At 41.2% G+C, this 27780-nt stretch overlaps 2 protein-coding genes across 2 annotated transcripts in view; both read left to right on the top strand.

Annotated features, from left to right (window-relative positions):
* The window catches only part of TRABD2B (TraB domain containing 2B), a 208279-nt gene extending 196278 nt beyond the window's left edge, over positions 1-12001 (top strand). Inside the window, exon 7 of the mRNA XM_075832962.1 lies at positions 7503-12001. Coding sequence (XP_075689077.1) covers positions 7503-7719 — 217 coding nt within the window. The 3' untranslated portion in view covers positions 7720-12001. The remainder of the gene's footprint in view (positions 1-7502) is intronic.
* Positions 1-27780, top strand: part of LOC142657685 (calcium-activated chloride channel regulator 1-like) — a 1094600-nt gene that overhangs the window by 327318 nt on the left and 739502 nt on the right. The window lies entirely within an intron of this gene.

Raw genomic sequence — 27780 nt, 5'->3', positions numbered from 1 at the left:
TTGATTGGTAAGAGATTGCAGACACCGCTTCTATCGCTTACGTAGTAGTACCGCTGGTACATGTAAGCAGTGTGTCCCCCTACGAATTGTATTTGAGGTGTTTGTATAGTGGTGGGTACTCCCAATGCTTAGGAGTTTACCCTTTGATGGATGACATATAGATGTCCCTGTTTAAAGTGTATCTGAAATTTTCAAATTCGCAATTGATATTAACATCAACGGTAATATACATTTTTCTTAGTTGAAGCGGTAAAGATATTTAATAAAATGTTTTTTCCCTTTTTTTTTTTTTATGTGAATGTTTCTGTACTAGTTCGGACCTCAGATTTTATATCCAATTTATCCTGGGAGGAACGATCTCCTTTGCTCAATGTCACCCCCTTGTTTTAGGGGGTCGAGTGGGGGGGGGCTGACAGTATCTCTGTGCATATTTTTATTCCGAGAATAGGCTGTCCCTTTCCAAAACCCTTCAACTGACAAACTAAGCAAAAATCCTTTACTACAATAGTACTAACTCTTATAACACTGCCCTGCATGAACAAGAATATGTATCTGAATGTGTTAAAAACAGATTTCATATCCCACATCCCTTTATTATTTTTTGTCCTTGGGCACATGCTTGCTTATTAGTGTAATTGTGTTGTTATGCTCAATGTAATTCATCTTATGTTTTATGCTACATCTCAATTCTGGTTTATATGTTTAGGCTTTATAATCCACTGTTAAAGAAGTTGTCCCAAATATGACTTACATGACAAAGTCTGATCAATGGACGTCCCAGCTGCGATACAGAAAAAAAATGGTTTGATCCCTTTAATTAATGGAGAAGTAGCTGCACATATATGGTTACTTCATTGAAATGGATGCGAGTTACAGAAACATCCAAGCGCTCTCATAGAAGGCTGACCCTTAGTTAAAGTGGTTCTCCGATTTTTATAATACTTTTTTGCTAAGAGGGTCCCTCCAATGATAAGCTGATCACAGGGAGTTCTTCTGCTGGGACCCACACTGATCAACTGTAATCTGGCAGTGAGTGTTACATTTTTCTACAGCGCCACCACAGGGGAAACTAGGAATGACATGATTTCCACTGAAATCAATGGCTTATCCATGTGATGGGTGGATGTGCTGGGTCCTCCAGAGAGTGAGATTTTGGTTATAGCTGCCCTTCACTTACTTGATGGAGTTCCTAAATTAAGGAATTCCCTCGAATAGCTCTGAATTCCCAAATGTATTTCTCTAAAGGCCCTTTTACACCAGCCGATAAGTGGCTGGTGCAGTGCGAGCGCTGATCAATGAGACATCGTTGATCGGCGCTCGTTTGCACCTGTCACACGGAGCTATGAATGGGGACGAGCAGTCGTTACCGCGATCACTCGTCCCCATACATTATTATCATGTCGGCAGCGCGTCTTCCTGTTTACACAGGTAGATGTGCTGCCGACAACGATAATATTTAACTTTTTTAAAACGATACGACCAGCAGATGATCGAGCGTTTGCTCGTTCATCTGCTGGTCATTCCCCCGTTTACACAGGACAATTATCGGCATCAAGCGTTATATGAACAATCGTCTGCCCGATAATCGTCCTGTGTAAAACCCCCTTAAATTAGACAAAACACAGTAGATTGGCAAATATTTTGTTACCCTATTAAAAATGAAAAGAAACAGCAAAATATGATCTGAAAAAATGTGTGTCATTTAGAGACAATAAATGTTTCGGTATTTTGGCCTTGCAAAGAGAAATTTTTAAATGTCTTATGTATGTCATTGTAGCGGGTGCTGATTACAACTGCAAGACTGAACATTGCTTCTCACACCTAGCCATCGAGAACTGGATAAGATTGCCCAAAGTGCCTGTGTATAGTCACTGTACCAGATAACAGAGTTATCTGAGAGCAAATAGCTTTGACAACTAGGCCTGTAGGTCTGTACCAGGCACTTTGCAGCCTGTCACCATCTGTCCCTGGAATGCTATGATAGCTGACCAGATATGAATTTGTCATAAAGGTGTATAGAAAAGGAGACAGAAGATTGTGATAAAACTAATGGGTGTTTTCATGTAAGCTGTGTTTTATACACAGATCAATGATCGGACAAACTATTGTTTTCTGATCATTGCCCTGTGTAAACAAGACATCGATCAGCCGATGAGTGAGCAAACGCATTGGCTGGTTGGCCTGTTATGCGGCCAATAAAACGGTGGCAGAGAGCAGTGCAGCCGACATGATCAAAATGTATGGGGACGAATGATCATAGTATCAATTGCTCATCCTTATATATAACCGATCATTGCTCCTTGTGAAAGAAGCAAACGAGCCCATATCGAGCTGTGTAAAAGGACTTTGGACTATGTTTTAAGAGGTTTCCCCATATGGACAACCGTTGCTCTTAATAAGGACCTGCTGCCAAAAGGCTTATCACATGTCCAGCAGCCGAAACCCCAGTGTTATGTCAGATGAAAGCTGTGGGCCACTGAATTTGTCTTCTGCAGATGGCTACTGGGCCTTGGGCATTAAAGGTCATGGGCCCTTTAGCAACCACTTTTGCCGTGAAACACCCAATTTTGGTTAATAAAATGCATTTGGAGCACTATCAACTATAAAAAGTGCTCTAATTGACCAAGGGGCTGTGGGCCCCCTCTGGCCATAGCCCCTTGGGCACTGTTTCAGTCCAGAGACGGACATACTATATGTTGTAGCCTATGCAGTTGTACCCGGCTCAGTAGTAAAGAGGGTTCACTGCCACCTTAAAAACAGCTTCCTACTGTAGATTAGATTGCATGAAAGGTACTGAGATAATGCATTTAATAGCTTACAGAAACGGGTGGATTGTTAGAGAGACATAAGGGGCGCTCTATGATGAGTTATTGGGTAACAAGGTGCCCTCATGCTGTACTGGCACCATGGTGTTTATGCCCATCCTGGCTCAGTCCACCCCCGGTAGGGGTATTGGACAAGACCATAGTCATATGATCGAGCCATACATATGTGAATTTTATGTACTGTCTAGGGCCAGCTCTCGCTTTAATTGCTGCCTATAGATATTACTTCACTTGAAGTATATATTTATTTCTACAACTGCCATGTTATTTTATATTCAAAGCACAGGGATGTGTATTTATCCTTGGAATCCAGACACAAAGAATAATAATAATGTATTTTTATTATTCCGTCTTCATACGTCATGATTATATTCTGCATTATTCAGTAAGGTTATTAGCTCAAGGATAATAAGTGAAATGCTACGGTAGAAAGTGTTTCTTTGTAAATAAAAACAAATTTCAAACCTTGAGCATTAAAAGGAAAGAATCATTACATCAACAGTATCTAGTATATAATAGTATAAAATGATTGTACCCCACAGGCACCAGCAGTGGCGGATTAAGTAGACCATGGGCCCTGGGCTGTTACCCAAACTTGGGCCCCCCTTCCTCACCGTAACTATTTTTAACACTACCTTTTTGGGCAAGCATTAACAGTGTTACGATTCCCCTTGTCACAGCGCGGTGTCCCTACATACTGACAGGATCACACTGTGCAGGGACACAACCTTCTGACAAGGGGAATTGTCTATCAGTCCTGGACCGCAGAAAGACTTTTTGTGAAATACAAGGATTTCCTATAATAAACATGTCAGGAGAGGTGACAGATTCTCTATAAATCTAGTGACTCACAGGTGACGACGTCTCAGATTCTAGTAGTTTTTTTCCTCTTTTCTTCTCCATCCGGTCCAGCGCTCATGACGACTTCTCCCGGCCATGACTCATTTCTGCAGAATTTGCCACTTAGACGTCTCCTCACTTTTCCAACATTTCCACACCTATAAACGAAAATAAAGTTATCATGGTGCCACATAGTGTACCCCTAAATATAATAGCACCAAACACTGCGCGCCTGAATATAATACCACACACTGTAAAACACCATACACACAGCCCCCTGTACATAGTGCCACACACAGCCCCTGTAGATATTACACACCCCCATAGATATCGCCATACACAGCCCCCTCTATATATCACACATCCCCCTCGTAGAGAGCGTTACACACAGCCCCCTATAGATAGTGCCATAAAGCCCCCCTGTAGAGAGCGCCACACAGCCCTCCCCCTCTTGTAAATAGCACCAAAAAGCCCCCCCTATAAAGAGCGCCACACACATACCACGGTGGATAGCACTACACAGCCCCCCCTTGCCTCACAGCGCTCCCCCTTGTATATAGTGCCTCACAGCGCTCCCCCTTGTATATAGTGCCTCACAGCGCTCCCCCTTGTATATAGTGCCTCACAGCGCTCCCCCTTGTATATAGTGCCTCACAGCGCTCCCCCCTGTATATAGTGCCTCACAGCGCTCCCCCTTGTATATAGTGCCTCACAGCGCTCACCCTTGTATATAGTGCCTCACAGCGCTCCCCCTTGTATATAGTGCCTCACAGCGCTCCCCCTTGTATATAGTGTCACACAGCGCTCCCCCTTGTATATAGTGCCACACAGAGCTCCCCCTTGTATATAGTGCCTCACAGCGCTCCCCCTTGTATATAGTGCCTCACAGCGCTCCCCCTTGTATATAGTGTCACACAGCGCTCCCCCTTGTATATAGTGCCACACAGCGCTCCCCCTTGTATATAGTGCCACAAGGTTATGTACACATTTAAAAACTTTATATTATAATTATATATATATATATAGTATGTCTGTGTATCAGTGTGATTGATTGATTTTATTAAAAAATATTTTTACTTTTTGAGATACGGCTGCTTTGCATCCTGTATCCGTCAGGTCAGCAGGACTGACGGGATCAGTGACACGCAGGATCCACCTCAAATCTATCACATCTAAGATTATAATTTAGCGCAGGGCCCGTTTCACTGATCCCGTCAGTCCTGCTGACCTGACGGATACAGGATACAAAGCAGCTGTATCTCAAAAAGTGAAAATATTTTTTAATAAAACGTAATTACAAAGTTGCACCAAACACACATTTTTATTAAAAAAAAATAAAACCGACGTTATTTTTGCGACGTTTTTTCCGTAGACAATGCAGGTTTCGTTTTTTATCGTTTTTATGCACACATTTTTTGCCATTTTAGAATTTTTATTCATAAAGTTTGAAAATAATAGTAAAAAAAGAAGCTTTTTTACGTTTCAGCTATTTTTTTTTGGTAATAACATTGTTTTACCCTAAAATAGACCTTTTATTTGTGATAGTCATTGTCTACCGTAAATTTTAATATATTACATGTCTATATTAGGGTAATTGGGTCAGCGCTAGCGTTACAACAATGATTGGCGGGGGGGAACGTTTTTTTTGGGGTGGGTATTTTATGTGTATTTATTATTATTTTTTTTTTTTGCACTTTACTATTTTTTATTACTATGTTCTGATCCTCAAAGGTCAAAAAAGACCTTTGGGGAACCTTATATCTACTTTCTCTTTGTTTTACACCATGTTTTTTCACTGTAACTGGAGCTGCACAGCAGCCCCAGTTACAGGGGAAATCAGCCCTCTCACAGTGACGATTGTCACTAATAGGGCTGTGCTGGGTCTAGTAAGACCCAGCAACAGTCTGCCACTAACGGCACCCGGCGATCATGTGACCTGTCACATGATCACCGGGAGGAATAGAGACAGCGCCGCTGCTGCTGTCTCTATTCCTGTACACAGCGTTCATTGAACGCTGTGTAAGAAGACATCGGAGAAGACAGAAGCAGCGAAAGCTGCTTCTGTCTTCTCCTCAGGGTCCCCGGCAGTCACTGACAGCCGGAGACCCGACATTCAGCTGCCCGATCGCGCGGGCAGCAAGTTAAAACCCGAGCCGTAGAAAGTCTATGGCTCGGGTTTTAAGCACCCGTCCCTGACCGCTGGCCGTAAAAATACAGCCAGCGGTCGGGAACCAGTTGGGCAGGAGGATAATCCTGTACTGACCTCAGCGCCGGTGACCGCCCGCCGGCTCTTCTCTTGCTGCTTTGGAGTAACAGAACAGCCGTCCGTCGCTGTTCTGTTACTCAATGGCGGCGGCCCGCACTGTCAGGGAGGTGTGTCCTACCCCTGGATCCCGGCGAATTCCCTGCTCCTCCCCATCTTCGGCCGTTAGCAGCGCTAGCGCGCTGAATAGATTTACGAGATAATGTGCGTTTCGGGCTGCCATGGGCCCCCTGGAAGCCTCGGGCCCCGGGCGGCCGCCCGAAACGCCCATATGATAATCCGCCACTGGGCACCAGCAATGTAAACAGCTGAGAACTTTCTAGATATGTCGTTGCTTTATTTGTGGCCTGACCTTATTATTTTAGTATATTATTCTGCCTGTTTGTCTTAAAGGGGCTCTTTTTTTTATTTCACACACTTAAAGAGGCTCTGTCACCAGATTTTGCAACCCCTATCTGCTATTGCAGCAGATCGGCGCTGCAATGTAGATTACAGTAACGTTTTTATTTTAAAAAAACGAGCATTTTTGGCCAAGTTATGACCATTTTTGCATTTAGGACCTGAGTGACGTCACAGCGTGATCTCTGGAGAACACGGCTGTGTCTGTGCACTGCCAGAAGCTGGGCGTTCTGAAGAGAAGTGGATGATACTTCTCGTCAGAACGCCCAGCTAGTAAAAGTAGTAAAAACGCCCCGATGTACGCACATAATACACGCCCACTTGGACTTTTACTTTAAACACGCCCACTTGGACTTTTGCAAACCTCATTTGCATAAATACAAAAATGGTCATAACTTGGCCAAAAATGCTCGTTTTTTTAAAAATAAAAACGTTACTGTAATCTACATTGCAGCGCCGATCTGCTGCAATAGCAGATAGGGGCTGCAAAATCTGGTGACAGAGCCTCTTTAAGTGGCACCCACATTCTCCCCAATTCTTTACAGAGAATGTCACCATTCATATTTTCCGGAAAAAGCCAAACAGAAACTAAGCGGCTGAGCGCTCACAAGAACACTTCTGCCGCTTCGTTTTAGCGATTGGTGGGGGTCTCAGTGCTCGGTCCCCCACCAATCAAAACTTCTGACGTCACTATGACATGTCAGAAGTTTGTTGAACATTTAGTTACCCTTTAAAGAGTCCATGATAGTGGTAAAATAAAATAATTAAATTGCAGCAAAAGATAGAGGTACAAGGGTCTTGGGATGGCACCCTTGCTTGTGTTACCCCTGGGTATCACACAGTGCCATGGAAGATGTGCTATGGTGCTATGTGGTGCGATGTGGTCTTGGTGTTATGTGAAATAATAAAATACAAGTTTGTCCCAAAAGTAAAAAGGTCCAATGTAAGTAAATCTGTTCCTGTAAATGATAATTATCAAGAAACTGCAACTGCACTGTCACTTGCTAACTATCATTGATATGGAGATGAAGCTCGGTGTTTGATATAACTATAATGTTTTTATGATAGCTGAAACTTTAACACAACCCAGTCGGTCTTTGCAATATTTCACTTATTGTTACGGATACTTCTCAGCATAAAATAACTTCTATTTTTTCTTTTCTTTTTTTCTTAAGCGCAACCACGTTGCCTTCAAATACCAGAAACATCAACGAAGAGGAAACTGGTGAATCCCTCATATGGCTTTCAAACCAAGAAGACCAGTCTGATCTGTATGTGGAGCTAATGACCGTTCAGAGCAGCACAGCATCCACACCCGGCCCGGCTCTGTCTATCATCTTACCTGTTATGTTAACTGTATATATGACCACAGTGATGAGAACTGCATCCTGACAGTAGATGTTCCGGATCTAGTCGCAACAACCCTCAGCGGACGTTCCTGCTCTGGACGCGGTCTGGATGTACTTTCAGTGAGAAGAATTCTAGAAAAGTAAAACACTATCAATGCAACTAAGTGAAAAATACGATTATTCTACAGAGAGGAAGCAAAAATTAGTGTAGTGTCGATTTGCTTTCTTATACCACAATTTTGCCTATACACCATGGAGGCATCATTTTGTGGGCTAGAGCCAGTTTCATGACATGGTATATTATAAATGTACTAGGAATCGCTCACGTTACTGTTCTAGTGATTGTATCCTTATGGATGTTAGAACCACCCGCAGAATGGTGTACTTCATCAAGAGGTGTCACCTGAATCTCTTGGGCCCCAATGCAAGATCTCTAACAGCACCCCCACCTATAATACTAACTGGTCCCCTTAATTCTTAAAAAAAAAAAAACAAATATGGAAATGTGGTACTACCCAATCTCTCAGACCTGCCAATCAGAAGCATCAAGTTGGTTTACATGTCGTTTCCCCCATCTTGTAGACTTCTCTGAAGAAAAAAGCCTGAACCAAGTCTGTGGGCATCATTCTAGCTCTTTCTGTACTTATGGGTGGTCAATAGGCTGTACCTAAGGGTGGGTGTATATGAAGTAATACTTAAAGGGGATGTCCAGGATTACAAAAAAAATGCCTGCTATCTTACAAAAACAGCATCTGTCCATGGGTTGGGCCTGGTATTGCAGCTCAACTCCGTTGAAGTGAATGGAACAAAGCTGTAATGCCACATGATATCAGTGGACGGTGTGGCACTGTTTTTGGAAAAAAAAACAGCCATGTTTTTTTTAATCCTGGACAACCCTGTTAATTTCCCTGATCCTCCATTTTACAGGCCATTTATTTTTACATTACTCTATTGGGGGGCATTTTTTAGAAGTCCTATTTCACAGTGATTAAACTCGTGCCAGACTTCTTTTAAAGTGTAGCTCCACTCTAGAAGCACGCCAGCTCTCACACAAAGTAAATAACTAGCGGTAGATTCTGCAGGGTGCAGGGCAGACCGGTTGCCAACTTAACACCCGGTGCAGCAGAGGTTTTGCGTCCAATGGTTATATTAGCCACCAGCCTTCCCTGCTGCCCCTGCAGCGTCTCCTGCTGCCAGTTATAAACATCGCCCTGCAGAGCCGGAGTGCTATGAAAATGGAGTATGGTACATCGGAGCAGACATATTTGCTTGAAAACTGGAGTAAAAGTGTCCTACAAAGGGAATGTACTCCATATTTATCAAATACCACTTTTGAGTCCGGTGTGGATGTAAGGGAACCATCGTTTGGTACAAAGTGGATCCCTGGGTTATGCCTATCTCAGACTTTTATGGCATCTACACTGGTCCCCCGAGCCCCATCCTGTCCAGTAAGGCGGCCGCTGCATCCAGGCAAACTATGAATGAAGAGGTGGCCACCCATGGTTGCTCGGCTGTTTCTGTAACTTTCATAGAAGTGATTGTGAAAAGCCGTGCATATGCGTGGCCACCTCTCCATTACTTCTCTTCCTGGATGCGACGGATATGCCATAAATTTCTGATGGGAATACCACTTCAAGACAAGTCCGAGTTGGAACAGATCTTGTGCCTTTCTTAGGAATGTCTTTAGTATATGGTACATTTATCATGAGCCATGAGTCAAATTAGAGAAAAATTTGGAACGGTGCCAGAATTGTTCCAGCCACAGAATTGATACGCTTGCACCATTGTGTTCCCATATAGAGTTTCTTTCCATTTATAGTGTCCCTATACTTTAAAAAAACTTTTGACATCTCATAGTGCGCTGTGCTGCTAGGCTTTCCTCGGCAAACTGAGCGAGCAGTGTACGGAAAGCCAAGCAAGTCAAGTCGTGCAGAAACAAAGTGGGACAACGCTTACCTGAGGGCTTCTGCTGCTTCATTTTAGCGATCGGTGGGGGTCTCAGTGCTCGGACCAACCCGCCCGTTAAAAACTTCTGATATGTCACTATGACATGTCAAAAGTTTTTTGAAAGTATAGGTACACTTTAAGGACAGACGTGTACCCTTACTATTGCCTGTAGATTTGAGAGGCCATAGATAGACGACAGGTGAAGAAAAAGATTAACCAAGCAACATTTAATAAAGGACAAAAAAGGTCAATATTTTTGTGTTTAAAAAAAAAAAGCACTGCTGCTTAAATGATGACGTTGATTTTATAATCGGCACAGTGAAGTATTTGTAAAATCTGTTTCCAAAAATTAAAAACCGCCAATTACTCTGTTTTTTTTTTAGAGTTCAATCACATAAACTCAATGACCAACCCTATCACCACCACCATTTGTGTCACTTACTCCACCCACTTTGTGGAATTTCCTTTGAATATTTTAAAATAGACTAAACCCTGAATTGTGCCTCATTCACTGCAGGGCGCTGTGAAAACAAAAACTGGATAAAGCTCTATGTACACTGCATATCAGCCTCCCATCCCATGTATATGTCAGGAGTATTTCCCGATGTATACCTCTGACAGAACGCTCCGACGTGTGCCACTGTATGGACGTACAGCTGTCCATAGTGTCCCATTGAAAAAAACGTATGCCGCACAGTACACGTTTTTTACTGGATGCCTCGTCATTGAATAGCGTAGTCCACTATGCTATTTAAAACAGTTAAAAGAAGATATTCTGAAACTTTTTTTTCATACGTAGGGACAACGGGGCTTTATGGATACGATTAAAGTATGCCTCGGGAGCTTTCTCAGCGCATGCGCCACATGGTCCCTGCGAAAGCAGTGTGAATAGAGCCTTAGATGGGAAGATTGCTGTGTCCTTGTAAAAAGTCATACTTTTTTTTTCCCTATGTAAAGGCATGACTGTTAGGGTATGTGCACACGACCTCTTTTCAGACGTAATGGAGACGTTTTACGCCTCGAATTACGCCTGAAAAGACGGCTCCAATACGTCGGCAAACATCTGCCCATTGCCTGCAATGGGTCTTACGATGTTCTGTGCAGACGAGCTGTCATTTTACGCGTCGCTGTCAAAAGACAGCGCGTAAAATTACGGCCGCGTCAAAGAAGTGCAGGACACTTCTTGGGACTTAATTGGAGCCGTTTTTCATTGACTCCAATGAAAACCAGCTCCAATTACGTCTGTAAAAGACGCTGCGAAAAACGCGTGTACTTGTAAAAACGTCTGAAATTCAGGAGCTGTTTTCTCCTGAAAACTGCTCCGTAATTTCAGAAGTATTTGGCGTTGCCGTGTAAACATACCCTTAGAAAAACATACCAGCAATAGGCCCACGAAGGCTTCTGGGCCTATTGCTGAACTGGGCTGCCCAAGTGCCAATTCCTGATTACAGAATTGGCACACGGGCCCCTCTCTTGCCCCTATTGGGGTAAGGAGGTGGTTTGAGAAGCCATGGACCTGCTTTAGGAAAGGGAAGGGGCCCATTTTTATTTTGTTACGGGCCCTCCCTGATCAATATACATTATTACCTTTCCAAAGAGTAGTTCTACATGAATTAGGCCATGGTGTCTGGAGATAGCCAAGTATCTAATAAAACTTTTCTGCCTGGTACTGAAAATCAGGAATATATTGAAAAGCCTCCTGAGCTTGTTGCAGGTCAGGCTAATATTATTTGTGTATATTTTGGGCCTAAAAACTATTTAGATAAGACATATCACATTTTCAAATTACAAAACAATTCCGATTTTTTTGATTCTCAAAAACATTGATACCCAGAAAATGTAAAGTTGGAAAAAACAGCAATAATGAAAAAAGAAACCTAAAAATAAATGTCCATATTTTTGTACTGCATCATATTAAAGCTGGAGAATTTTTTTTTTTTTTTGTTTTGCTTTTTTAGATTTTCAGTCCCACATTTATCCATATCAATAGGTTTTCTAGCATGAGGAAGACAGACATTTGCTTTGGATAAGTGGTTACAATTTATAGTATTACATAGTATTATATTATTGTTCTTTTTTTCAGGCCTCCATCAGTACTGGAAGGGTAAAATTGTCACATTGCAATCACATATATTGTCTTAACATCTTCTTTTTCTAGAAGGATCTTTTATTTCCCATAGTGCTATGGGGCTATGTAAATTTATGTTGTGTTCATACAAAAATGTATTTATTCTTGTTTTTTTTTTGTCATGTACAATAACATTCTAAAGTAGTGCCTTAAAATACCTAAATTAATATTTTATATGACTTTATTGCACAAGTTTATCAAACATAAACACATCCAAAATTAATGTTGTTTTATACAAAGACTTAAAATATCTATGTGGATAAAATAAAAATAAAAGAATTATATCTGGTCGAACATTTGTTTGGTGTGGTTTGTACAAGAAACTACATAATATGAGCAATTACGTGTGAGTAAAGAGCTACCCCAGTCCCAGTTCATACTGACATCAATTGTACAATAATATTCATTAATTAAGGCCATATTTACACAAACGTGTTTAACGTCCGCGGGACGGCCGTTGAAACAGCGGCCGTCCCACGGACCTATGTAATTCAATGTGGCCGTTCACACAGCCGTTGTTTCAACGGACCGTGTGAAGGGTCCGTGGGAAAATAGGACATGTCCGTTCTTTGCACGCATCCCTCCATAGACTCTCAACTATGGGGGATGCGTCACATTGCGTCCCGCAGCGCTGAGCACGGATGCACCTCGGACGTAAAAAAAACGGCAGTTTTTCATGTCCGAGATGCGCAGCGCTCGTGTAAATAAGACCTAAGGGAAACACCGCCCAAAATTTCCCACTTGTTTCATTAAAGGAGTTTTCCCATAATCATTATGTATCACTTATCCACAGGATAGGTGATAAATATCTGATCGGTAGGGGTCTGACCACTGGGGCCTTCACCAATCACTAAAATGGTCTTACCTTGCCTTTCCTGGGAGCCCCATAGGAATGGAGTGCGCATGCTCGGCCACCGCTCCATCCATTTCAACCTGGCTGCCAAGAGCTATCTTGGGCAGCCCCATAGAAACGAATGGAGCAGTAGTTGATCATGCGCACTCCATTTCTATTGGACTCCCAGGAAAGGCAAGGTAAGCCCATTTTCGTGATCTGTGGGGGTCCCAGTGGTTGGACTTTCACTGATCAGATATTTATGACCTGTCCTGTGGATAGGTGATAAATATAGATTATGGAAAAACCCCTTTGCAGAGGTTGTCTCACGACAAGAACCCATATCCATATGTCTTATTAGGGACTCCCTATATAAGCCAGAACGCAACACGGTTTAAATGTCCGGCCTGTAATGAGTGCTATACCTTCCCTGCTGTGGCAGCTCCAGGCGAATTGTGTTCTGGCCATGGCTTCCTCCTGTGATAACAGCTGATTGCCAGGCGTATAGGAGCCGGACCTGCGTCTATCAACTATTTGCCACGTTGGCTTCTTCTTAAAAAGTTTCTTAAAAAACAGCGGTCTGAATGAGACTTCAGTGACCCCCCTTCTCTCCATGAGGGAAGAATCTGTGTTATTCATAAAAGGACCAGAACTTTCTTCATGATGTAATTATACAGATAGATCCACACAGTGTCAGTGAGCAATTCCCCAGAGTGCAAGTTATGGAATTGCTCTGTAAGCGACTCCCCAAAGACAGCTGGAGACTGTCTGGATTAAGCATGCAGGTAATCGATTACCTCAAGTCCGTCACCACTCTGATCAGCAGAGTCTAAGTCTACTCTATGGTCTTCACCAGAGCCCACTGCAAGGCAGGTTGGATTTGGCTGCATAGAACCCAGGTTGCATTAACAGAATACGGTGTTTGACAGGAGGTGCAATGCAGGCAATACCAGAACAGAGAACCAGACAAGCCAGAAGGGTAATCAGCAAACAAAGTTCACGACCAGGAGGGACTGTAAGTCCAAATCAGAAAGCAGAAGAATACCAGGAGTTGCAGAGGTCAAAACCAGCAGAGAGCAGAATATCCAAATCAGTGAGCAAAAGGGTTAATCTAAAGACAAAGCTGAGGTCCAGTTCCAATAATCCAAATAGTCAGGTGATACAGGGACTAGCCAGGAGCTTGATCAGATACTTGCATACACAAAGAAATTCACAAGCAACAATGAAAGAACTGACCAGACTTAAATACTCCACCCTAGAATCTGATAGGAAAAAGACAGAGAAATGAGATTGGCTCTGCAACTCAAACCAGTGCCGTCCAGAAGCTAAGCTAGTAGTTATGACAATCTTAGAGACTGACTTTTCCTAACATACAGGCTAGCCACAGGGTGGGGGGGGGAACCATCTTTTATCACAGTTACCGATTATGATAATCCATGGCAGCAGACGACGACGACAGGATACTGCATTGCGGCAGAGTAAGTTCAATATACAGTATTTCCAGATTTGGTCAGATGGGTCGGGGGTGGGCGGGGGGCACTATGATGAAAAGTTGTGTTTCTTTTAGAGGTCTTCTTTAAATGGTAAAGAGATGAAGCACAGATTTAATTTTCTCTTCACTCTGTTATAAGTTTTCTCCTGTGCTCCCCGGCCCCCTCTGCTGAGTAATTTTTTATAAGTTACCTAGAAGATTAGGACAAGGTGTCATATTTTTCAAATTTATAGAAGTTCAGAGTCTGGTGGCTCAACGGGCTATTTACTGTCTCATTTCAGATTTCAAGGTATTGCTCAATGCCTCTCTCTTTCCTCCATGCTGTAAACTGCAGCTCTACATGTCTATGTTGCCTACTACCGTGTTTCCCCGATAGTAAGACACCCCCGATTGTAAGACGTATCGGGGGTTTCAGGGGGGTCGGCTAATATAAGCCGTACCCCGAAAGTAAGACATATGTCTTACTTTCGGGGAAACACGGGGGTATTGCCGCCTCCTGCCCACTTCCACTCCCACTTAACGCCGAAGGACGGGTATATCCGTCCTCAGCAGCTGCTAGTTCGCGCCGGAGGACGGATATATCCGTCCTGTGATGGCGCGGGTACTGAGACTGTACCCACGCGATCAGCGGCAGGAGCACGGCTGTTATACACAGCCTGGCTCCTGCTGCAACTGCCGGAATCGAAGCGCGCGCCGATTCCGGCAGTTTAACCCATTAAATGCCGCTGTCAATAGTGACAGCGGCATTTAATGTGTTTGACAGAGGGGGGAGCTCCCTCTGTCACCCGATCGGCGCCCCCGCAAACAAATCGCGGGTCGCCGTCGGGTTTCCATGACAGCCGGGGGTCTAACAAAGACCCCCAGGTCTGCCTTCAGCATCTGCCTGTTAGGCGATGCCGGAGGCATGACCTAATAGGTTGCCTGTCAGTTTTACACTGACAGGCAATAATGCTTCGGTATACTAAGTATACCAAAGCATTATATATGCGATCGGCACATCGCATAGTGAAGTCCCCTGGTGGGACTAAAAAAAAAAATGTAAAACAGTTAAATAAAGTTTGTGAAAAAAAAAAAAAAAAATTTTTTTGCCAATGTAAGACATACCCCGAAAGTAAGACATAGTGGGGCTTTTGGGGATAAAAAGAAAGTAAGACACTGTCTTACTTTCGGGGAAACACAGTATGCATTTGCACAAGCCCACCATAAACTTACCAGCAAGTGGAGCCAGGATTTCCATTGCAGTACAGAGATGATGACTGCAAAAAATAAATCCACCAATGATATATACATTGAGCCATATATTGAGTAACTCATAATAAGTGCTCATTAAGTGTAATATTCGAATGATCTGAGATGATAGATAGATAGATAGATAGATAGATAGATAGATAGATAGATAGATAGATAGATAGATAGATAGATAGATAGATAGATAGATAGATGGATGGATGGATGGATGGATGGATGGATGGATGGATGGATGGATGGATGGATGGATGGATGGATAGATAGATAGATAGATAGATAGATAGATAGATAGATAGATAGATAGATAGATAGATAGATAGATAGATAGATAGATAGATAGATAGATAGATAGATATGAGATAGATAGATAGATAGATAGATAGATAGATAGATAGATAGATAGATAGATAGATAGATAGATAGATAGATAGATAGATAGATAGATAGATAGATAGATAGATGATAGATAGATATGAGAGAGATAGATAGATAGATAGATAGATAGATAGATAGATAGATAGATAGATAGATAGATAGATAGATAGATAGATAGATAGATAGATAGATAGATAGATAGATAGATGATAGATAGATAGATAGATAGATAGATAGATAGATAGATAGATAGATAGATAGATAGATAGATAGATAGATAGATAGATAGATAGATAGATAGATAGATAGATAGATGATAGATAGATAGATATGAGAGAGATAGATAGATAGATAGATAGATAGATAGATAGATAGATAGATAGATAGATAGATAGATAGATAGATAGATAGATAGATAGATAGATAGATGATAGATAGATAGATAGATATGAGAGAGATAGAGATAGATAGATAGATAGATAGATAGATAGATAGATAGATAGATAGATAGATAGATAGATAGATAGATAGATAGATAGATAGATGATAGATAGATAGATAGATAGATAGATAGATAGATAGATAGATAGATAGATAGATAGATAGATAGATAGATAGATAGATAGATAGATAGATAGATAGATAGATAGATGATAGATAGATATGAGAGAGATAGATAGATAGATAGATAGATAGATAGATAGATAGATAGATAGATAGATAGATAGATAGATAGATAGATAGATAGATAGATAGATAGATATGAGATAGATAGATAGATAGATAGATAGATAGATAGATAGATAGATAGATAGATAGATAGATAGATAGATAGATAGATAGATAGATAGATAGATAGATAGATAGATAGATAGATGATAGATAGATATGAGAGAGATAGATAGATAGATAGATAGATAGATAGATAGATAGATAGATAGATAGATAGATAGATAGATAGATAGATAGATAGATAGATAGATAGATAGATAGATATGAGATAGATAGATAGATAGATAGATAGATAGATAGATAGATAGATAGATAGATAGATAGATAGATAGATAGATAGATAGATAGATAGATAGATAGATAGATAGATAGATGATAGATAGATATGAGAGAGATAGATAGATAGATAGATAGATAGATAGATAGATAGATAGATAGATAGATAGATAGATAGATAGATAGATAGATATGAGATAGATAGATAGATAGATAGATAGATAGATAGATAGATAGATAGATAGATAGATAGATAGATAGATAGATAGATAGATAGATAGATAGATAGATAGATAGATAGATGATAGATAGATAGATAGATAGATAGATAGATAGATAGATAGATAGATAGATAGATAGATAGATAGATAGATGATAGATAGATATGAGAGAGATAGATAGATAGATAGATAGATAGATAGATAGATAGATAGATAGATAGATAGATAGATAGATAGATAGATAGATAGATAGATAGATAGATAGATAGATAGATAGATATGAGATAGATAGATAGATAGATAGATAGATAGATAGATAGATAGATAGATAGATAGATAGATAGATAGATTCGATTAAAAAAATATTTTTTTCCCTGATCTGGCATGTGCCAAGAGAGTTCTATAACTTCGCTGGTGCTTCCAACTTAATTAGTCTTTTAAGGGTTAAATTTGCCACCCGAAAGTCATTATTTCCGTACTTCTTGTGGACTAGTAATAACAGGTTATATATATATATATGGATGAATCCCAGACACATGACATCTGGAATGACCCCGAGCGATTCGCACTCCGTGGTTTGCTCACTGCAGCATTTTACAAACTAAAGTAAAAATCTTGTGAAGCACCAAACACTTCAGACTCAATTTCACTGGCCGGTGTTTCTGTCATCCCAAATCAGTGTCTGTGTAGAGCTCATTCTGCAGCATTTTATCATCGGCAGGGTGCTAAGAACATCTCAATAACATGAAATCCTGCGGGACTGTGTCTTATTTTATTGCCTATTAAGGAGTTTATTGTCCAAGGGAAGAAAATAATTCCTATGCAGTGCACTACACTGTCCATATGGAAGTAATAGCCATTCCTTAGCAAAAAAAGAAATAGAAATAGCCAGAGAGCGCCCTCTTGTGGGGAAGTTTTGGAAATGCTACAAAAGTTGAATTGTCAACTATATATTAAAGACTATGTAAACCTTTGAAAGGCAAATTCAATTATTTTTATTTGTTTTAATAAAAATGTGTATCAGTGTGTTTTGTGTAACTTTGTAAATAGTTTTTATTAATATGTAGTTTTGCTTTTTTAGATACAGCTGCTCTGTATTCCTCCGCACCGATCACCTGCTATGGCTGCCTCCGGGCACCGGAAGTTCTGTGGATAGGTCATCAGTATAAAAGAACGGCCCCCTACCTGGGCAACCCCTTAAGGGTATATTCACACTCAGAATCAAAAACGGTTGAAAATGTCGGAGCTGTTTTCAGGGTGTGTTCACACACTGTGTTTTCAGGCGTATTTTCTCTGAAAACAGCTCCGTCATTTTCAGCCGTTTTTGACTCTGCGTGTGAACATACCCTTAAGGGAAAACAGCCTTTGATTTCCAGCCATTTTTGAAGCTGAAAACGTATTTTGAGGTGTTTTTTGGAGCCGTTTTTGGAGTTGTTTTTCCATTGACACAAAGAAAAATAGCTCTTAAAACGTCTCGAGAAGTGACTTACTCCTTTTTACGCTGCGTTTTTTTACATGCATCAAAATACACCTGAAAAAAACGGTACCTGAACGTCTACAAACATAAAATCAATGGGAAAAATGGCGTTTTTTTTTTTTTTATGCCGCTGTTTTAAAAAACGATGAGTAAGAAAACACCCCGTGAAAAAAAAACAGCTTAAAAAATGGCTGAAAACAGCTCCATGATTTTCATCCGTTTTTACTTGTGCGTGTGAACATAGCCTCATAAATCAATAACAAGTTATATCGAGATAGAGAAGAACACCACCAAGGGAGAAAGAAACACGGAGACTCTGGCACAACACACTTTAGGCCCAGTTCACACAGAATTTTTTTACACTGATTTTGATGCGAAAACCACGTCGAATTCAGCGCCAAAAAGCGGCCGAAACTACCCCCATTGATTTCAATGAGAATCGGAGGCTTTTAGCTGCTGGCTGTTAAAAAAAAGTCGCATGCCACAGTGTTGTTTTTCGTTTTTTTGCCCACGGCGCTATATGGCCGCGGGTTAAAAATGCAGCGAAAAAACGCATGAAAGTCACGGCAAGAAATTGCAGGCAGGTCAAAATCTGCCTCAAAATTCCTGAAGGAATTTTTCTGCCTGCAAAAAAAACTCAGTATGAACAGGGCCTATACGAAGCAGCTACAGAAGCGTGATGATTCAATTCTTAAAATATAATACTTGTGGGTATAAAGGGTTAATAGGAGCTTAAACGTCCAGGATTTATCTTTATTAGATATATTCCATTATATACACACATTGATTGTTCTATATTCACCACTGAGGACAGATGTCACATAGGGAGACCGGCTTGTGAATTTGTCTTAGGCTTCGTTCATATCTGCGTCAGCGCTCAGTTCCATCGTTCCATCTGAGCTTTCCGTCGGAACGGACCCCTGACTGACCGTAGGTTCCCGTTTCCGGTGCCCATGGTTTCAGTTTGTCTCCGTTGTGCAGGGGTTCCGTCGTTTTGACCAGATGAATACAGTAGTCGACTATAGGAATTAGGTATAGATGCCATTTATAGTGCCATTTTGTACATGATTTTTTTCTAGCGTTTTTGAAGTCCTGTAAAGAAGTCTATGGGGAAAAAACAACATACCCAGAGCACAGGTCACTGACCGATAAAATTGGCTTGAAAAACGGCACAAGCAAAAACGCTGTTGTATGTAGTGCATTTGATATTTTACTATAGACTTTAATGTAACCAAAAACACAGCGTGTGAATGCAGCCTGAACAGGGCAGCTCTCCGTTCTAGCTCATAGAGATCTATGACGTCCATATACACTAAGTGCATGACCACACGTAGCGGAATTGCTCTGGAATTCCGCTGCGGACAGTCCGCAGCGGAAATCCGCAGCGTACACGTTTCTCCTTTGCCTTCCACAGCTTTTTAGTAGGCTTCGTTTACACGTTGCGGACAATTCCGCTGCGGAGCATAGGCTGCGGTGCATAATTTGGTGTCCGCAGCATACAAGGGTTGTTGCGGACGTGTGGCGGACTTGTTGCGGACTCATTGCGGAATTTCTCCATTGACTTCAATGGAGATTCTAAGTTCCGCAATGAAGTCTGCATCTGTCATGCACATGTTATGTGTGCTGCGGATGCGTCTTGCTTTTTTGCCATGACATTTCTTCATTCTGGCTGGACCTATGTATTTCTAGGTCTACAGCCAGACTGAGGAAGTCAATGGGGCTCCCGTAATTACGGGAGCGTTGCTAGGCGACGTCGGTAAATAGTCACTGTCCAGGGTGCTGAAAGAGTTAAGCGATCGGCAGTAACTGTTTCAGCACCCTGGACAGTGACTACCGATCACAATATACAGCAACCTGTAAAAAAAATAGAAGTTCATACTTACCCAGAACTCTCTGCTTCTTCCTCGAGTCCGGCTTCCCAGGATGACGTTTCAGCCCATAAGACCGCTGCAGCCAATCACAGGCCAATCACAGGCTGCAGCCAATCACAGGCCAATCACAGGCTGCAGCGGTCACATGGACTGCCGCGTCATCCAGGGAGGTCGGACTGGATGGCGAAAGAGGGACGCGTCACCAAGACAACGGCCGGGAAGTATGAATTTCTTTTACTTTTACTAGGGAAAGTGCTGTCCCTTCTCTCTATCCTGCACTGATAGAGAGAAGGGAAGCCCTCTTCCCCTCAATACGCAACGGCTAGTCCGCATCAATTTAATGCCCATTTTAGGCAAAGCCGCAACAGAATCTGCAACGCAGATTCTGTACGGCATTGATGCGGACAGTGGCGGAAGAAATACGCCACGTCTGGGCATGCCCTAATACAGCATATAGACAGGTTGTCTTCATGAGAAACACAGATTCAGCTCTGCTACATCTATATGTATAAAATAGAAGTGGAAGTCTCATGCTTGATGCATATGTCTCACGGCCGAGACTACTTCTCAGATGTAAAATTCATATCCAGATGACAGTTTTTTACCCTCGGTGTCTTCATAGGAGGAGGAATACAGATGTAGCCAAGTTTATCTTGACTCTGAAAACTTGCAGCTGCGTGATATCACACAACAAAAACCATTGAAAAGCCATTTAAAAAAAGTTAAGTTAAAGTTTCCTGCCACTGTGTATATAATGTGTTAAAAATCAAGATAAAGATGGCTACATCTGTATTCTTTTGAGTGCTCCAGACTTCTTTGCTCCTTTGCAGGTATCCTGAGAACAGACTTTGCCACCTGCAGCTGTGCGTTCCCTTCACGAGCTACCGGAGGCTTGTACTTTATGTGCTCACAGTCACCTGCGGCGTGTAACACAAGTCTGGGGAAACATTAGCGCTCACTACGTAAGCTTCATTATTAATACTATGCATTACGCTTAGTAAGAGACGCTCGGCTGTTTTGTTTGGATGGGCTCATTGCTTGTTTTAGACTAATTCCTTCCATCAACGTAAAGACGCTCATTTTCCATCATGTCTAATAACCCCGTCTTTGGACAAGTCAGACCTATTGGGTAACACATCGGAGCGTACCACTAAACAGCTGACATTTTACAACCAGGATCCCCCTCCGATTCTGTATTGGGGTCTGTGGAAGTTGCTATTCACACCGAAGAGCTGGTGGTAGACGAACGTCTAATGCTTGAATGTTGGCAGATCACCCGTCGCCTTTATCCCGGGTATTTACTGACTGTGAGAGTCTGGAGAAGCGTAAAACTCTGCAGGTTTCCTGTTTAATATGGAGTATTTTCTACGTCTACATCTTGCAGTAGCAGATACAAAATGACTTGTTAAGTAGATCTGTCCGTAGGGTCATTCCTATAGATTATTTGCTTTGTATATAGCATGTTGTATATAGCATATTTCAATGTTGACCCTTGAAATCTGTTTTATTTTTTGTTTAATTCTGTGCTGATATTGTTTTTAAATGTATTTCTATAATGGCCAGCGCCTGTTTTTCTAATATAGAGCTCCAAAACTTGTACAAAGTTAAATAATATTTCCTCTGCCCGCAGCCACCACTAGGGGGAGCTTAGGAGTTAACTGCATACAGTTTATACATGACACTAAATAATATAACAGTATATGCAGTAAACTCCTAAGCTCCCTCTAGTGGTGGTTGTGGGAAGAGGACATTTATTATTTAGCTTCGGATTTGGAGCTTTGTGTCATAAAAAATGTTGCTCCAACTGATATAAAGATTATTCGGAAATTAATCATTAAATATTTTCACTTCAACTCCACTTCAACTCCACTACAGGCAGGTGAAGCACCAGCTGAAATGAGTAAGTGCATTGCAGCTATCAAGCAAGATGTGATTCTTGGATTTTGCCAGTAGAGGGAGGTACAAACCAAGCTAGTAATGCACCGTTCAGCCATAACATTGAATAAAGTGAAGGGAAAATAAGTGATTGTCTGGTTATAATGGCGCCTGTCACGGGGTGGGATTTATAAGGTCTTAAGGGGCCTTATTCCACAGGGCGTTTTAACGGCGCTGTGGAATAAGCCTGGCATGAGTGTCCCATGCTGGGTAGAGCGGGCGCTGGCTGTCTAATAACAATCAGAAAAACAATGGGGAAATTGCTGGGGGGGTTTTCATCACCACCCAAATTTTTTTTGTTTATCAATAAGTATGTATGGTGCCATTAACAAACTACAACTCATCCTGCAAACAAAAAGTCCTCATACGGCTACGTGAACAAAAAAGTTATGGCTCTTGGAATGCAACTTTGAAAAACGAAAAAAAACAAAAAATTGTTATTGTCACTACGGGGTTAAAATGTTTATTTATATATATATATATATATATATATATATATATATATATATATATATATATATATATATATATATATATGTATATACACCACCGTTCAAAAGTTTGGGGTCACCCAGACAATTTTGTGTTTTCCATGAAAACTCACACTTATATTTATCAAATGAGTTGCAAAATGACTAGAAAATATAGTCAAGACATTGACAAGGTTAGAAATAATGATTTTTATTTGAAATAATAATTTTCTCCTTCAAACTTTGCTTTCGTCAAGGAATGCTCCATTTGCAGCAATTACAGCATTGCAGACCTCTGGCATTCTAGCTGTTAATTTGCTGAGGTAATCGGGAGAAATTTCACATCTGGATGATTCTGAGAGTGATTGGGAGAAGGTGCTGTGGTCAGATGAGACTAAAATTTAGCTCTTTGGCATTAACTCAACTCGCCGTGTTTGGAGGAAGAGAAATGCTGCCTATGACCCAAAGAACACCGTCCCCACTGTCAAGCTTGGAGGTGGAAACATTATGTTTTGGGGGTGTTTCTCTGCTAAGGGCACAGGACTACTTCACCGCATCAATGGGAGAATGGATGGAGCCATGTACCGTCAAATCCTGAGTGACAACCTCCTTCCCTCCACCAGGACATTAAAAATGGCTCGTGGCTGGGTCTTCCAGCACGACAATGACCCGAAACATACAGCCAAGGCAACAAAGGAGTGGCTCAAAAAGAAGCACATTAAGGTCATGGAGTGGCCTAGCCAGTCTCCAGACCTTAGTCCCATCGAAAACTTATGGAGGGAGCTGAAGATCCGAGTTGCCAAGCGACAGCCTCAAAATCGTAATTATTTACAGATGATCTGCAAAGAGGAGCGGGCCAAAATGCCATCTAACATGTGTGCAAACCTCATCATCAACTACAAAAAACGTCTGACTGCTGTACTGGCCAACAAGGGTTTTGCCACCAAGTATTAAGTATTGTTTACCAAAGGGATCAAATACTTATTTCTCTGTGCACAATGCAAATAAATATATATAATTTTGACAATGTGATTCTCTGTTATTTTTTTTATATAATCTATCTCTCACTGGTAAAATTAACCTAGCCTAAAAATTCTAGACTGTTCATGTCTTTGACAGTGGGCAAACGTACAAAATCAGCAAAGGATCAAATACTTATTTCCTTCACTGTGTATATATATATATATATATATATATATATATATATATATATATATATATATATATATATATATATGTGTGTATGTATATATAAATTTATATAACCAAAGTAAATTTTTTGCTTTTATGTCTGCGGTGCCCACTAATGGGCTATTTGTGATATGCAATACATTGAATTTTGGAGTCTCTAGATGGGCGCACTCTATTTAATATGAGGAGATGAGGCCGATGGCATTATCATACATTCTGTCCCCTTCATAACGCAAAATTGTGCCCTGATCAAAAGATTCCTGCACCAGGTTTGAGTGCTGAGGAGGATTGACAGAGCGAGCGCACCTCACAGAAGTCCTACATCACGGGATGTAAGGTACAAACTTATCATCCAAAAGTCTAGGCACAGTATATAATCCTGAACAATCTGTATGTTATATAGACATATGTAACAAATCCAGGATCACTGCCGTATCAAGTAATCCGTCACATGTTATATAGGAGAGTAGGATAAAACTTTTGCATCATCTTAACTCATGAGGAACAAACAATACAAAGCCAAGAAGCTAAATGAGAAACTCAGGTCTGCTACATCTGTACTATACTGTAATATGGTGTAACCACCTAAATCGCCTTTTGTGTGATTCGATGGCCAGTCCGTGTAAGAATAGAGAACTTCTGACCATGAATAAATTGAGGGTACTGAGGGCAAAACATTGTGTGGGGTCCTCCTATTCCTCTGCCCATTAACAGTGCCACGTTATGCCTAAATAAAATAGTGCCCAAATAATACCGCCATATGGTGTCTAAAAAATTTGGTCCGTATTATGGGCACAACACCTGGACCCTCCACTTGTCTACTGCACGGTGATCTATGTTGGTTTGGCAAGACCCTGAAAATTCTGAGTGTTGGACACATAATATGGACCCTAAAATGTGGCCATATTATGGCTGTGTGAAACCAGCCTTAACTGCAGTTCCCTAATACAAGTTCATTAGCAGAATTGCCATGGAGACACATCTGCATAGGGGCTGTAGACAGAAAACGGTAGGAGAAATAATTAGCTTTATTTCTGTCCGGCCCAGGATGGAATTAAGACCAGGAGGTTGTGGCAATAAAATCTTTATCAAGCCGCTATTAACAATTCTCCCTGTACCAGGTAGGGTTCGCAGCAATACTGTATGGAACATGATAAACAAGGCAGGAGATTTGCGGCTGTGTTAGGCTGGGTTTACACAACCTATTTTTAGACGTAAACGAGGCGTATTATGCCTCGTTTTACGTCTGAAAATACGGCTACAATACGTCGGCAAACATCTGCCCATTCATTTGAATGGGTTTGCCGACGTACTGTGCAGACAACCTGTCATTTTACGCATCGTCGTTTGACAGCTGTTGTCAAACTACGATGCGTAAATTGACTGCCTCGGCAAAGAAGTGCAGGACACTTATATACATTATATGCAGGACACTTCTTTGCAATGTAATTTGAGCTGTTCTACATTGAAGTCAATGAAGAGCAGCTCAAGATTACGGGCGTCAAAGACGCCTCGCATAATACGAGGAGCAGCATTTACGTCTGAAACGACGCAGCTGTTTTCTCATGAAAACAGTCTGTCTTTTCAGACGTAAAAGCCTCTCATCGTGTGCACATACCCTAAGAGTAGTAGCAGTGGTAGAAGTGCAGTCTCCTCACTATGAAACACACTCACTGACACTAATCTACGATCTAATTATATTCTGTGTATTACTATCTCTCACTCTCTGTCTGACATCCTCTCTCTCCTATTTGTATCCCCACAAGAGTCATCAGAGACTCACACCTATACCCCACATGATTGGCTGTGCTAGTGGGAGGGTTACCTGCAAGGCATTATGGGCTGCTGCCCCAGGTCATGTGATCCTTCTTCTCTGTCTCCTCCTGACCTGTAAAATGGCGGCCTCCATGCTAAGAGATTTGTGCGAGACGAATCTTAAAGTTCCGGATTCGCTAAAATCCAAAGCTTTTGGGAAACTCGTGGCAAATTTGGTACCTGTAGAATCGATTCTCTCATTTCTAATCAAGACCTGTGATGTCACAAAATCTCCTAAAATTTCAATTGTGCGAAGTACTGTACTACTGACTTGGCCTTGCTTAGTCCGCCCTCTGGTGGTTTAAGCTACAAACTACAACACATATAAGTTAAGGCTACAGCCATTTACTTAGGTCACACACAAATCTGTCAAACGAAAGGGATTACAAAATCTATGTAATCCTTGTTACTTTTTTATAATTAAAAAAAAGCATAAATTTCGAAGTTATTTTCTTCAAGTCCAAAGCATTGATGAAAGACCGCTTGCTATTTTAGTGAGAGTGAATGGTATGACTAATGCATCTGTATCAGTGATGTCTTACAAGAGGCAATGTAACAAATACTGGAATTGATAAGTAGCACTAGTGTCTTATTATAGCAGCTACGACATTGTTACATTGTATCTAAGGAGAACAGAAGGAATAAATGATACACAAAGCGTATCCGTTATGTTATTCACCAGCTGGACAACCAACCTCAGCCTCATTAGGAGTATTTTGTGGGTCATATTGTTAAAAAACAAAAATAAGAATTGACATTGAAATGCGGTTTTTGTATGTTTCAAGACCAATCATGAGGGTATGTGCACACAACCTATTTTCGGCCGTCTCTTGGCCCGTAAACGTCCCGAAAAATGGCTGAAAGATCGGAAGCAGAACGCCTCCAAACATCTGCAGATTGATTTTAATGGGAAACACGGCGTTCTGTTCGACGGGGAGTTTTTTACGTGGCCGTTTTTAAAAAACGGTGCGTAAAAAGACGCCCCGTAAAAAGAAGTGCAGGTCAAATGTTAAGCCATTTTTGGAGCCGTTTTTCATTGACTCTATAGAAAAACAGCTCCAAAAACGGGCATAAAAAACGCAGCGAACAACGCGAGGTGCTTAAAAAACGGCTCAAATTCAGGAGCTGTTTTCCCTTGAAAACAGCTCCGTATTTTCAGAAGCTTTTTAGGAAGAGTGTGCACATACCCTCAGGGTGAATGGAAAGATAATCATATTGGATGTAGCCATGTTAAAGGACAGCAAATTTCAGCAAATTAATGTTATTCTTTGTATAAAACAAAAAGTGAAAACATTTTCAAATATAATTTCTGTATTAATTCCTCATGGCTTCGAAGATCTCTGCTTGCTGTCATTTGATGGGAACCTTCGTTGTGAAAAGTCTCCATACATCGGGAAAATGGTCACTAATAAACTTCCTTCATTCACCAGACATGCTCTATATTAATAGTCTTCAACTTTGTAGATCTCCAGCTGTTGCAAAACTACAACTCCCACCATACCCTGACAGCCCGTGGCCTCATGGTTTTTAAAACTCTGCTTGCTGTGACACTGTTTCTTTCCAGGGGATAGAAAATCTGTCCTGGTCATGTGATGGACACACAGGTACACGGCTAGTTACAGCATACCTCCCAACAGTCCTGGTATGGATTCCAGGTTGAGTCCCGCTGTCCCGGGGAGCCAGTGGTTTATCTCGGTTCTAACTGTATCTGCATCCGCATTTTTGTCACGGTTTGTCACTTTTTTTTTTTTTTTTAAATTACAAGAAAATATTTAGTAATTTTTACAAAAACAGCGCAAAATCCACACCAAAAATAGCACATGCTACCACAGTCTAACGCCTCATGCCGTCTCTTCCCGGTACAGTAAGCTGCCCTTGTGGAACCATATGATGACTCTAGGAGAGAATATCTCTAAAATATGTAATTCGATGAAGTCCCCAACAGAAAAGAAAACCTCTGCATGCTTCAGTATGAATTCAGAGTCAAACGGAGATACAGTAGAGCCCCACAGAAGTCTATGGTTGCCCTTTTATGGCTCCGTACAACTAAGGCCTCATGCAGACGACCGTAGCCATGTGCACGGCCGTGATTTT

This window comes from Rhinoderma darwinii, chromosome 7, assembly GCF_050947455.1.
Source record: "Rhinoderma darwinii isolate aRhiDar2 chromosome 7, aRhiDar2.hap1, whole genome shotgun sequence".
Lineage (NCBI taxonomy): Eukaryota > Metazoa > Chordata > Amphibia > Anura > Rhinodermatidae > Rhinoderma > Rhinoderma darwinii.
The sequence above is the reverse complement of the archived record's forward strand: the minus strand, read 5'-3'. Positions and strand labels throughout refer to the sequence as shown.